The sequence below is a fragment of the Lampetra planeri genome, chromosome 42, assembly GCF_965212315.1.
Source record: "Lampetra planeri chromosome 42, kcLamPlan1.2.h2, whole genome shotgun sequence".
Taxonomy (NCBI): domain Eukaryota; kingdom Metazoa; phylum Chordata; class Hyperoartia; order Petromyzontiformes; family Petromyzontidae; genus Lampetra; species Lampetra planeri.
Window position 1 is genome coordinate 2,221,200 of NC_136148.1, and position 14,292 is coordinate 2,235,491.

The 14,292-nt window shown below is 46.6% G+C and overlaps 1 protein-coding gene across 3 annotated transcripts in view; it reads right to left on the reverse strand.

Annotated features, from left to right (window-relative positions):
• Window positions 1-1,662: 1,662 nt before the first annotated feature.
• The window catches only part of MROH1 (maestro heat like repeat family member 1), a 66,476-nt gene continuing 53,846 nt past the window's right edge, over window positions 1,663-14,292 (reverse strand). For 2 of the 3 annotated variants that reach the window (XM_078613741.1, XM_078613740.1), the window contains 6 exons: window positions 13,022-13,210; window positions 11,680-11,835; window positions 10,575-10,709; window positions 8,909-9,011; window positions 8,043-8,108; window positions 1,663-7,418 (listed from right to left, as the gene is read on the reverse strand). In XM_078613741.1, the coding sequence (XP_078469867.1) occupies window positions 7,336-7,418; window positions 8,043-8,108; window positions 8,909-9,011; window positions 10,575-10,709; window positions 11,680-11,835; window positions 13,022-13,210 (732 nt within the window). In that variant the 3' untranslated portion in view covers window positions 1,663-7,335. Of the gene's footprint in view, window positions 7,419-8,042; window positions 8,109-8,908; window positions 9,012-10,515; window positions 10,710-11,679; window positions 11,836-13,021; window positions 13,211-14,292 lie in introns of those variants that run through there. The other variant, XM_078613742.1, reaches the window with a different exon arrangement.

The window sequence follows — 14,292 nt, forward strand, 5'->3', positions numbered from 1 at the left end:
TCGACATTTTGTTGGTACGATCTTTCCCACTTCACTGCTGTTTTGCACCCAATATCGCGTGATGTGATGCGTTATCCTGTGATATCATGTGACGATGCGTGTGATGCATTATCCGAGCCTTGTGATTTTTGTGCCGGTAGTACTGTGTTGATGCACAACCTTGCCATTCGAAACTTGACCACTGTGTACAATTGTTTTTGGTTGTTTTGTTCACGCTTTTTTTGTAAATCGGATCCCAATCAAAAATGAACATTTATTGTCCAATGGGTTGTATCTGTGCCAAAACAAACCAAACCAAACTCATACCAAGCTAAGAAACAACTTACTTTTATCATGTTAAATCTACGCAGCTATTGAATACCGACTACATACTGTGCCTACTGTTTGTGCACTCAGCGCATTCAGCATTATCAGCGTTGATGTCACGGTGTTAAATGGACAAAAATGCAGTCAATTATGCCACGATTTTGTCGGGAATGTTGAGCGTTTCTTAGCCATGTTTATAAATCACGGGGGGTATCAAGACACTGACGACACGCACAGTAGCTGCAGCTCCTTGGTACATTTCTGCCGCACACCAGGACTCGCAGCTGAACTACCCTGCCATTTCTACAATGAAATACAAGCACATTGTTTATAATAAAGATGTTTTTATTAGATCGTGCAAGTATAAATGTGTCGTTAAGCAGCTAACCACCCGACACGGCCAATTAGTAAGGCTTGTTACGTAAACAAAAAAACGTGCTAATTAGTAACTACTTCAGCCCACCGGTGTGATGGAGAGTAAATCCACAACATTTACAATTTCAGTACCGTTACGTTTTCGCAGGTAATCATTTACATACAGCATCGCCGGGCGATTTTGCCAGAATTGTGAATTGTGAACACACCGGTAGGCTTAAGTAGTAACTCATTAGCATGTTTTGTTTAAGTGACAAACCTTACCAATTGGCTGTGTCGGGTGGTGGCGGGTTTAACGACACATTTATACTTACACGATCCAACCCAAAAAACACCTTTAACATGAACAACATTGGTCGCGAAAGCCTACGGTGTCAAACAGGCAAATTGTTATTAAATTAAGACTCCGTCCTCCGTTCTGCAAAAAAAGCAGAGAGAGATGTGTTTTTCTTGACCTCGTCTCTTATCCACGAGCATGGTTTGTACATTCACGGCGTGCCGCGACACAACACTGCCCTCCGCTGGACTTCGCTACCACTTTCATCTGTGCTCTCCGCTCTGCCTTGCCGCTTGTCACCAGAGAAAAAAACATTCACTCGGAGCATCTGCGACGATTTACACACATTGTTGACTGTGGCCCACCGGTCAATTGGGAAGATACAAAACGACCGATGCATCGCCATCACGCTCACACAAGCATGCACGTTGCCCAAGGCGGTCCCCTCCTTTACCAGGAAGTGGGAATTGATACAAAAAGCCAAATTCTGGTCACGATGCTTAAAATGACTCTCCGCTGTGTTTTTTTTGCCGTCGCTGTTGTTGGGTTGAGCCGCACTTTGCCCCCGTATGGTGTCGGTGGTACAACTCGAAAACACATGGGAAAGCGTACAGCGCAACGACGAAAACCTCGGCAGCAGCAAAGCTGAGCAAGCAGTGAACATCCGCAAATATCTTCAAAATGATTGACACCAGTCATCATGGTAATGTTCCAATATAACTTTATTTTTACATCGTAAAATGATTGTTTATTTTTGGCGTCAAGTACGCATTCGCTACACGATGCTTATAACTCAGTACAGTCGTAGAATGTAATGTACATTATTTAAAGTGTATTGCAAAGACCATTGCTCTCAAACGCAAACGTGCATCAAAATCAGCCACCCAGCAACCTTCAAGACCGTCGACCCTAATTCCGAACGTTTAACCGATGGCGTAAACAGCATGACATCACGAAACCCAGGCATATAACGTACAGTATATTTGACGATTTACAGCTTTTTTTGTTTAAGATTTCTAACGGTTACCATTTTAACCAGACCACACACGCACACAAACAAGAGACCAGCCCCCACAACCACTCCCCCCCAACCCCGCCCCCACCCCAGCCCCCACCACCCCGGTCACGATAGACGAGGAATAGCAGAACACTGGGGCAGCAAATTCATACATCAGTCATTGAGATCAGGTTGTGTTCGAGAAAATGTGATCCTTTTCTAAAGTTACGGATCAAAGCTAATCCAAATGCATATGCAAAAAAATAGGCTTCACATCACCAATTAAAACGTTGGCATCGAGAGATGAATGGACTGCCGGATGCCTGAGCTGTAGAAGGGGTGGTGGCTGCTTTAAAGTGTCAATCGCTTTGAGCCGTTTAACCCTGAGCCACGCTCCGTGGCTCAATAAGCAGCGGTCCACCACCACTGTGTAGAACAAGCACAGCAACGTCCAGGATTGAGTGCAACGCGTTTCTGTTGACAAAACAGGAGTTGCTGTGACAAGCATGGGCGTCGGTAATAAAGGCCACGCAGCGCCATGAAACCGATTGTGCGACAGTGGCGCTTGCACGGCGCTCCTCCGTCAAGCGGCAAACAGCCGCGGGCTCCCCGCGGCCGTGATCCCAAGGGGCGAGTTTGGGGGGCGACGGTCGCCGTGGCGTTTCCGCTCGTAGACATCTCGTCGCCCAACATCTGAGCAAATCTGATCGCAGCAACCTCCGACCAGAATCGCAGGGTTCGCATCGCGGACCGATCTCGCGCTCTCTCTCGCCTCGTTTGAAAAGAACGGCGGCCTCACGAGTGGGGCGTGGAACGATACGGTGTGGACGGTTGGTGCGATGGGGTGGTGTTGGTGGTGGTCGTGTGGTCTGACGGTGTTGGAGAGAAAGGTTTGATGGCGGTATGATTGTGTAGAGCAGTGGTTCTTAACCTTTACTGCAGCCTTGCACCCTATTGGTTCTCAGTCGTAAAACAATGGATAATGTTTATGAATACCAAGGGTTTGATGAAACAAAGTAATTGTATTTACGTGCCCGTGCGTAATTTGTCTTTCGATTTACCTTCTAAAAACATCTGGTATGTCCCGCACCTCAAGAACGGGCATCTCACACCCCCAGGGAGTGCGTGCACCCCAGGTTAAGAACCACTGGTTTAGAGAGATAGAGTGGTGGTGTGTTATGATTGTGGGGGGGGGATGATGTGATGTGATGGGGTGAATAAAGTGTGGTGTATGGATGATGTGGATAAAATGGGTGATGTGGGGTGCATAGATAGTGTTAAGTGCTATGATGGGGTGGTGAGATGTGTGGAGAGATGTGTGGTGAGATGTGTGGTGAGATGTGTGGAGAGATGTGGTGTGATGGGCATGACGGGCCTCCCGAGTTGACTCAGCCGATCAATTTCAGCTCCACACTGCTGTGGGTTGCAGGAGAGAGAACTCTGTCCCTTCATTCAGTTGCCCACCAAGCTTACCGAAGTCTGCTCATGGTTCATGCGTTGCAAGCGACGGTTGCCAATGATGGTTGCCTGCAACGATTGCCCTAAAATGCCCCTGCTGGATCCATGGCCTTGGCATTCACGCGAGGGTCCGCGATCTTTCAAACGTGCTTAAGTTGGAGAGATAAAAAAAAGTTTTTGTTGTTGAAATGACGAATTAAATTAGAACAGCTAGGACATTTAGTAACTTGGTGATGCATTTACAATGCCGTCACAAAAAAAAAACCTTTCACAAACTGTGTGAAAGTCAAGAGCCATTATTTACGCCCGTCCGTTTTATCAACTACAAACCTCCCACTCGCACAAAGGCAACCAATTCATCCGTGTGTCAATAAAAAAATATCTATCTGGCACATTCCATTATGTAGAGTTATAATGACCAACGAATGACTAACCAACACCAGTCTGGATCCACACAACTGTATAATTATATTACTGCCCAAGCTTGCCTATTCATATTTAAGACTCACAGCCAGACAAGCTGTGCTGAGAATACATATTCATCATGTCTCACACACACACCCACTTGTACCTCGATGGACATTTCAGCATGAGCAGTGTTTTCATATTACATATCAAGGAATTTATGAGAGAAAAAAAAAGTGAAGAAATAACAAATGTATAGCTTCAAAAGCCTTTTCATACTTGAGAATCTCATAGAACCTTGTCTCAATAGGGCCATGGGTTAAGCGAGATGATTACATAAAAAAAAATATGAACACATGTAACATTGTGGAAGATACAAATGCTAACCTTCAGCCCATTTTTATCCATCAGGTTACGTGATGATCGCTAGAGTATGCGGCTCGCAATCAGAAGGTTATCAGTTCAAATCCCGGGTCAACAAGATGCATACTGCTTCCTGGGGAAATCAACAGTGGTTGTATTTTGGAAATAATTTTTAGTTTTGCCAAACGCTGACATTCCTGCCTCGTCAGAATTTTCACTGTTATGCAAATTACATCATACAAATTTCAAGTGTGTATAAATGTATATATATATACACACTTTGCACATTTATGCGTGCCTCAAAGTGCACCTAGCCTGGCACAAGTGCCTTGGTGACATTGCCAACCACTTAATGACGGACTGCAGTTGTTGTTCGTCACCAAGTGATGGCAGTTGCTATTACACACGCACAACAATTATAGGCACGTGCATATATAAACTAATGTCTATACACGAAATAGACTAATTATATATGTGTGCACAGCATGTATAATTACACTCTCATATATACCCACACACGCACGCACGTGTGTACGTGGGTATATATGTAATCTTACAAAACACTGAAAATCAATAGGGCTGTGGAACAGGTGGGTTTTATTCCCAGTCAGTACTCCCACCCAGGGGATTTTAATTATTTCCAACCAACTGTCCTCAGTGTCTGCCTGCGCAGGAATCCCAACTTGGACTTGCCACAAATTGTCGTCTCATTGAGTGGAGCCATCGGCAATTCCGGGGGAGAGAGAGGAGCGAGGTGTACGTAACGTGCAAAGACCAGAAAAAATTCCCATTAGTGCTACCTTTTTTTTTTTACAAAAAAATAACATCCGTAACCTTCACTATCCATGCGAAATCATATTTAACAAGCTGACAGACCAGTTCATTAACCATTTCACCAATGGCATTATTATAATTTTAGCAACACTCCAATTTATTCAGACAAAAAAAAATAACTTGTTATAATTGGGCTAGCAGCCAGTGCGGGTCAGAGGGCCTGGGAGCCAAAACAACGGCTGGTTTTGCACGCCGTCAAATGTTTGGAGTGCCGACTGAAGTTTAATTGTTTTTCACTTTACTTTGGGATATTTGTTTTTGCCGACGTCCAAGCGAGAGGGACATCATATCGCAGACGGCTCCTCGGTGGAAGGGGGGAGCAGCAGTCTGATAAGAGGAACGCCCACGCGCTGACCGTCGGGCAAACTGTGTTCCCATCCAGCTTGCCAACATCCCGCCCCCAAGCTTGCCTTCATCTCACCCCATTTCAGTGGAATTACAATAATAATAACAACCATAATCGTTTCAAGCCCTTTGTCAATCCACTGTTGGATCAAATGTGCCTGCACCATGTCGTGTGTGAAAGGGGGGATATCTGAACATGGTTCATCAGCGTGGGATGAAGTACAGTATCGTCAAACAGCGGGTTGGTGAAGGAAAGGTCCAGAAACCGTTCAGATCCCACTCACCACCGACATTAATCAAACTCAGGTTGCCAGGTTCATTGCATGGTGCGCCAACCACCGTACTAACACTCCACCCCTCATATGCAATGCCCTCTCTAACGAGGCTCCTTGACCAGCGCGCATTCCTCAAACTGTTAAGCACGAGGCGCTGCGCTCGCACCACCCTGAAAGACTCTTCCCACACCAAACCGCAAACTGCGCCAAGCTTATACCACGATGCCGCGCGGCTTCGCTGCAGCGCAAAACAGGTGCGCGCCCCGATCGTGGGCGAGTTTTCTCGATCACAGCAGGTCTCCAAAGCAAGCGCAACTTCTGATTCGAAGATCGTTGAGCGGGACTTTCATTTGCAGCGTGCGTGCGCGTCTGTATTGGGAAAGCCATGTGGTTTGGATTACTCGCATCATGATTGACTGCGCATGCCCTCGACACACGTTCTCTTGTGTTACTCCCGGCAGACGGGGTCGGCATTGGAAACAGATTGGCCCATCTGATGTTTCCACGCCCATTGCTTTCGCAACCCCACAATATGACCTTCATGTGGCGCCGACTGGATTTGCATTACGGACTATGGATCTGTGACCTATTGCGCATGTAACATATTAGACTTTGCGATTTCTTCACTCGGAATTCAGAGATCAGCACAACCATCAAATTACATCGAGCAAAGGGTGCAATTGTGTGTCACAGCGCACAAGTTTCCTTCTGACAAACGTACGAGCTTATTATTGGACGTTACAAAGTTTTTAAATCACTTCCACATCAGGTATGAATGTCTACAAAAGCTCACCAGCTTTAAATAAGCATATTACCCACGCATTGGCTCCTTCAGCTGAGCATCAATAACTTAGGAACACAACACTCTCTGCCAGGCCATTGAACATCAGTAAGGACGGCGGTAGTAGCTTTACAAATCTCACGGCTGTCTGTCAAGGCATTAGATTATTTTATTCCGTTACGCCACTTTCTGACACTGCATTAGACTTGTATTTCTTCGCGCACTGACCCATGCAGTCTCGTTCCACTCAAATGTGCACGTGAGAAAAAAAAAATTGCCCGAGCGACACGAGTTATTATTATGAACATGATGTACAAAAAAAAAAGGCGTAAGGCTTAAATGATTGCTACAGAATGTCGGTGATCTGATACCCAGCATAAGGGCGATTCAACCCCTCATGATATTGTCGAAGTCCAATGGAAAGAACCAGGAACAACACAGACTTGGCATGAGCTTCACACTATAATTTTGCCGCATAATTCGAAAGGGGCTGATACACATCCTCCGTAATTTGGTCCACGAGAGAAAGGACAGAAGGAAAAAGAACAGAACAGGCCGTACGGGATTTTCAGCTGCCATGTAAGCGTACGAGCAGCTGCGCACAACAACAAACGAGCTACACGGTGAATCGAATGACGTTGCAATAAACAGTCACTTCAGAGCCAAATTAATCAATCACCCCGCCCGCAACCCCAAAATCAAACACGCCTGATAAAACAACGTTCGTGCGCGTTAACACCGCTACCCTGTTTATATTTATAATAAACTCGACTGTGAAATTTACCGGGTTTTTTGGCCAACGTTAACGCCGCAATGTTTTGCCGTTGGGTTTTTTCTTTCCCCCCTTTTTTCCAAAGGAGGAACTCGTAACCGCGCAGCAAGACATACTTGCAGTTCTCGCGCTCAAGCTCGGGAGCTTTCACATCGTGTGGAAGAGACTCAGCGCTTCCGCTGCCTTCGTTCTCACCGCGGCGGATGGATCCTTGAGCAAAATAATCACAGCTGGGAAAACACAAGGCGGTCATACACAGCGCTGCGTCAATAAAGGCACGAGTTGAACTACGGCTACAAATTAGACGGTCATAAAATAAAATTATAACTGCCAGGCAGCGACGGAACCGGCTTTTAGGAGGGGAATGTTGGTCCACAGGGAAAAGCCTAGGTCTTATTTTATGCATGTACAGACACACGATACATTAATTTACGTTCACATTCAGCACGAGCAATGTGAATCTATATATTGCAAACATAAATTACGCGCTCGGTGCTAATGTGGGTGCAGCAGGTTTTTAACGTGAAAGCAGGAGAAATTCATTAAATGCTTTAGTTTCGGTCCGATCTTTATCAACGGTACACATTTTTTTTTATTTGCTAGAGCAGTGACGAAACATGTGCCTGACACTGCCTGAGCTTCCTCTCTCTACCCTTGCCACCCTGGCACCAAAATTGGACCGTGCCCTGTTGCCATGCAGACACCGACACTCCCAACTCCCGGCCCGCCAGCGCTCAGGCGGACAAAATCTTATAGCGCGACGGCGGCCGCACGGCGCAGCGTTCGAGACGGAGGGCGCAGACGGAACGCCGTGTGCCCGCGCTTGATGTGGCATCGGCACGGGCGGCACTCACCCCCGCACACGTGCTCCAGCGAGATGCTCTGCAATGTCTCATTCGCCACGTTGCCCAGGAAGAAGCCTGCAGGCACACACGAAGACAAAGATCCCACCCCGTGTAACCTACGCGCAGATTCGGGGCGAGTGCTAAGAGCGAACGCCCATGAGAGAGCCTGTGGAGGAGAGGGTTGGTGGATCACCAAGAGTTAGGAAACCTCAAATCCTACTTTGAGTTGGGCAGGAGATGTTAGTACCACAGGTCGGTCTAGAGACCCACGTTGAATAATAAAGTTTGGTTTGCATAGCGTCGTTCATGAAAATTGCATCTCAGAATCGGTGTGGAAACACGGACTTGGACAATTGCCAAAGCTCTGCAATTCTCTATATATTAAGATGTTTTCAGGCAATTAATGAGTGTGTTCACATGCGGGAGGAAAGGGGAGCACCAGAAGAATCCCACACGTGTGAGAGGGGGTAACACTTTCCCATACAGAAGGGAGAGATAATATTAGTCCACACTTTGCCGTCCCACCATCTCCTGGCAAACCAGGCTCCGGCCTGGACGCCGCAGGGAAGGGAGTTTTGCAACATTTGTGCAATCCACAAACCCTCGCCTCCACAGTGGTGGATGACAGGCGTGCGACACACCTGCCCAGCTAACCGTTTGTTTGCGTTTTCGCCGGGTAGTCCAGTTGCCACCCACGCAGAGTAAAAAACACCCTTAAATGAGGAATTTGCAGAAACATCAAAATGCAGGATCCTATTGAAAAAGAGTGTTGAGACTCATCGCGGCTTCGTTGTAAAAAAGTATTTCTCATTGTATAAAAGGTCACTCTTGCCCATCATTCACTCCGTTCCCAGCAGCACACGCTGTCCACTCACCGACAAGCATCACAGCGTTGCCCCGGATTTCCGCCCACGTGCTTTTGAAGAACGACACGCAGCTCATCAAGTAGAAGTTCACCTTGTCGGGAAAATCCTTGATCTGCAAACAAAAAAAATCAAGGAAAATTATAACAACTCTATAAACAAGCAGCTTTCGCGCGACAAAGATGCGGACAATTAAATGAGACACCAAACTCGAAGAGTCACGGAGAAGTGCACGTTTGGTGGGAGTTTGCAAGAGGCCACTGAGCTTGTACAAGGGACATTCAGAAGGAAGAGCACAGGAATGAGTCATCAGTCGTTTGGAGTTTATATCCACGTATTGCCGATTGGGATCAACAGCCACCACTACAGGTGTTGGCACAACCGTAAATGAAGTTGTAATCGACTTTGTGCTCACTGCATTAAATGTTTGATTTTGTCTTTATCCCCACTTGTGCCGCTGGCTCCATGCCAAGAGAAGCATCCATTCAGAGGTTTTGCAAGGAAGTGTAAATCAGTGTGTGTTGTGCGAGCAGTAAGCAGAAGGAAATATTCACAGAACTATTTCTGAGAACCATTCATGTGACCATTTACATTCACATGTTATGGGGCAGCGCCATTACTTAACCTGCGCGAGCTGGCTTGCACTGCAGGGAGTTTAATATTTGACGGTGGTTTGTGTTTGTGCAGTGTTTTAAATTTCTCGTGTGACACGGTTGCTTTTGCTTTGATTTCCGTGTGCTTCATTGCTGTACTTCATTCTGTTTAAATTTTGATTTAAAGCTATCCACGTATACAAACACAGAGACAATTTCAACCGAGAAGATGGATTCTGGCTTAGCAATCATTGGAAGGATTTGATAAACCATTTCAGGTCTTAATTGATTGTGGTCACGCCTACGGTGACTTTCAGAACGCATTCCATTATCTTCCTCTCCCCCCTCCTCTTTTCCGAACATAGATGGACTCTTCCATCTGGCCAACTGCCAAATCGCTGTCTGTGGTGCTGACGTTAAGAAAAACCGCCACTTTTTTCAAATTATCTTGCTGTGGATTTCACACCTGATGATGATTGTTTGTGTTGCAGTCGAATCGTCGTGAAAATTTTTATTGTTTTATATTTTTATTATTTTATTATTTCCCTTCTACGTGACTTTACCGAAAGAACCAAGAATATTAATTCTGTTTGTTTTTCTTTCGTGACATTTGGTCACCCAGGTCACGCCTACAAAAGAGATTTATCTTGGCCACTTGAGCCGTCTCCTGGTTAAACAAAATAAACTTAAAACTTGAACGTGGTCACACACCCCGCTGAAAACGCGTGTGTAAGCATTACCTGTAAACCCGACACTGATCATTCTCAGAGCTGGAATTTAGGCAAATTAAGTGAAAACCAAAATTTTATGTCACGATTTTTTTCTGCAGTCATTCCCTTATTGACTGTACTGGGACCATCAACTCACTACACTTGAGAACCCAGAGAATAATCTCGGGCAAAGTGCTCCGATTCAACCCAAGGGTTAGTGACAAATGAGCCAGGAGCCAGATCAACATTGCATGCAAGATTAACGGGTGCATGACGTTCCTATTAAAAATGCCGGCCTCATCCTCGCAACGAGCACCGTGTTATTTTCACGTGAAGCCGTCAGCGTAGTTGCAGGCTGCCCCGGCACTGCCTTACAATGTACTTGGCCAGGTCGTTCATGAATTCCCCGTAGTGCAGGTTGGCATCCTCCAGCAGATGCTTCTGGAACATGGTGCCAATGGCCTCGGAGCCCAGCAAGGAGCCGATCGTGCGCAGGGCAAACTTGCACGCCTGCATGGCACAGGGACCGCGTCAAGGCCACGGGCACACAACCATCAAATCGTTAGTACAGTCGCTGTTAGTGCCATTCTGATAGCGCGATGTTATCAAGAAAGTGTGCCATGTTTCATTAGGCGATTATAGTCTGCAGAAGATTCACTGCAGGGGGGGGCGATGTTGCTTCGTGGCTTTACCCAATTATCAGAATCTGAATATTTATTTATACTGGAGGAATCTGATGAGATGTAGAGCTGTTTCACGGATGTCCAGGAGGTCATTAGCGAGTAAAACCTTCGCACATTCCGAACGTGACGCCGGCGCACATGGCCGGCTATTTCTCTAAAAACTTTGCGGGATCTTTAGCGTCCACTGCGAAGCAAACTGCATGTATCTTTTGGTTAATACACCCGCGGTATTAACCAGGACAGCCGTGAAGCTTGAACCGCGAACATCCTCCGCAACAAAGCGGAAAACGGGTTCTCGCTCGGCCACTTTCACAAGGGCGGTAGTTCTCCATATTGTTTTTGGGCAACTGTTATTTTGGCACAAAGCGATAGCAACCAGCCATTCTGCATTTACAGGAGATGACAATTTACGACGGACGTTGCCTTGACAACACTGGCAAACATGACAGTTTCAACTGTGCTTGTGAAATGGCTTCAGAGGAGTCCCTATATTTACATTTCAAGGTTCTCATATATTACTGTTTTATAATCCAAGGTTCAAAAAGCAATCACTACTCTGTTCATCGTGCCACTTTGGATTGCCATCGGATTTTACCCTTCTTTTGGTCCTGCGAGATATTTTGTTTTGCAAAGTTAAAACCTGACCGCTGACTAGCGCACGTTTTGCTTTTCCGATTTGAATCAAAAGAGACGGGAGAAGATATGAATGGTGGGGCACCGTAGGGAAAATCACGAGCGGACAGAGGAGCAAGCGAGAGGGACGGGCGACAACGTTCGCGTGACCGCCACTCGCTCACCTTGCGTACGTCGGGGTGCTCGTCGTTGAGGTGCAGCAGGATGCTCACCAAATTGGTGTGCACCTGCTCCAAGAACTGCCCGCGGGACTCACCATCACCGAACTTGGACAGGTTCCCGAACAGCACGAACGCGGCGGCGCGAACGGTCTCCTTCTCCTGCGCGTTGGGACACCATCTCGTTTCGATTCGCTTCATTTCCGTGCTTTAATTTTAATTCGTTTTACTTTTGTCATTTTGGGCGAGCAAGGCAACTGTTGCAAGTGGACACCATCCTGGTCCTCTTGAGTTCTCACCGGGCTAAACAAATAAAACCGACTTGACACGCGGCACATTTACACGTAGCACATCACATGTTGCACACCGCGTTACGAAACTGCACCCACAAGCCAAGAATCACGCAGAGGGTGCCACGTCAAACACAACACATCTCACACACCACGTATTACACACCGCACAGCAGGAATTACACAACCGCACAGAAGCTGCGTGGATCCAACATCACACACCACGTATCATGTCACACGTCAAACACAATACTCTCGCAGCCAACACATCAATGACATCGCACACAGCACACCACATGCCCTGCGCCCCACACTCTGCACATCAAACACACAACACTCAACACACCCAACACATTCCACAGAGCATCAATGCACCTGTCATGTTTTTTTTTTATCCACTATTAATTTAAGCCAACACTTGTTGTATCAGTCTTGAAATGGCTTCAGACACACACACACAGAAACTCCTAGAGTGCTTATCACTATTATATCCTATCTCACCCTGAGTGCATTTGCAGGCATGTTTTACGTGGCACACATTGAATACAATTACGCACATTGCTTTAGCAGCTGCCTAATGCCCAGATGCCAGAGCTAATTTTCCTTTTTTAAATTCCAATCTCGCCGAGAACTTAATTGGCTCTATTGACATTTAACGCTGTGATTTCACTCCAATTGTTTTAATCATTCGAGCGATTTCGGCAAGCGGAGAGGTCACGCGAAGAGGCAAGACGCACGAACAAACAAGCAGCGACAGCCGGCTACCAGCCATTTTGTCAGAAAACAAAGCAATCAATTGGCCAATAAATCAAACCAACTTGATCAATGTTTTAATCTTGTTACTCCCTTGCATTGTTTTCGTATGCTCTTTCAAAACCGCAGGAGTAACCAAAAAGCGTGCACGAGTCACGCCTTCGCTGCGCAATGCCGCACACAATATCCCTATCGCTTCCCACCCCACGCCCGTAGGGGATGTCAAAAACCAGAACGTTCATTACAAACAAAACACAAAAACCCCTAATCCGTAGCCGCCCTAATTAACACGATTAACCCCTGACCTTTTCGAAGAAGGGACGGATGCGCAGAGCGATGTTGATGAGGATTCCACGCACGTTGCTCTCATCGACGCGCGCCAGAACCTTGGACAGGCCGGACATGGCCTCCAGGGTGATGAGGTCATCCGGGTCATCCTTATCGTCCATCCCGGCGATCAGCGCCGACAGCACCGTCGTCGAGTACCTGTGAACCTGACGTGCATGGACCCCCATAGTGTCGCGCGTGTGAGGAATGATGCCAGTATGTCGGGTTTCCAAGTATAAGAATTAAGAAAATGCATCCCTGCAATTGCTTGCTCATCCCCACCGCTGGTAGAAGGATCTCCCTGTCGAGAGCTTATGATGGCACATTCTTCCACACCAACCTGATGTGTTGGAAGAGGTAATAGTACTTGCCCCACCACATGCAAGCTGCCAATCGACAAACTGTGCCGAACCCATTTATGCTGCTGGGTGGACAGAGGCGGGAAGGGCAGTTATTTAAGAACATTGCTCCATTTGTCTCAACTGCAAAGCCGGGAGGTGGAATTGAACCGGTGGTCTCTGGATTCCAATTCCAGCGCGTTAATAATGATACCACGGCAGCATCCCCCGAGAGAATGTACTTACTCGAATAAAAAAATTGCACTGCCACATTATTTAAATAAGTTGAATAACTCAACCATTTTGCAAACTGGAACGGTTTCTCTTTAACGGTTGCTGGCATAATCTTCTATATATATAAAAGGGAAATTTGTGAATATGTGTGTCTGTTCAAAATGTTTAGCATACTTCCCAACATGCTACAAACTTTAAATTTGGCATGTGGGTAGTTTCCAGACTGTACACAATGCAAAACGAATAAAAATAGACTTTTGTATTTTGGGGGGGGGGGGGGGAGCGCAATAATGGATATATTTTGCACGGCAAGTGAGCGGTGACGTCCCATCTGTGATGTCACCCGCATGCGGCAGCGTCACGCAGTGTGCCTGCTGACGTCACGCATCCCCCCCCACCCTCCGCGTAGGCCGCGTATTAATCCAAGACAAGCGTCCAAGTCTCGGGCGAAGCCGGGTAGTAAAGCTAGTGCTCTATAATTAACACATTGTTCGAATGCCAGCCACGGCTAACATCGGTGACGAGTAATATCTGAACTGGTCCTGGATCTCCACTAGGTTGATTTATTCTTAAAATGAGTACCCCGTGCCATGAGTAAAACATCAGCACTGGTGGAGATTGAGGTGGCCTAACATGGTGGTGGCCAAACCAACCCCTTTGCAAGCCATTCCAGCCTC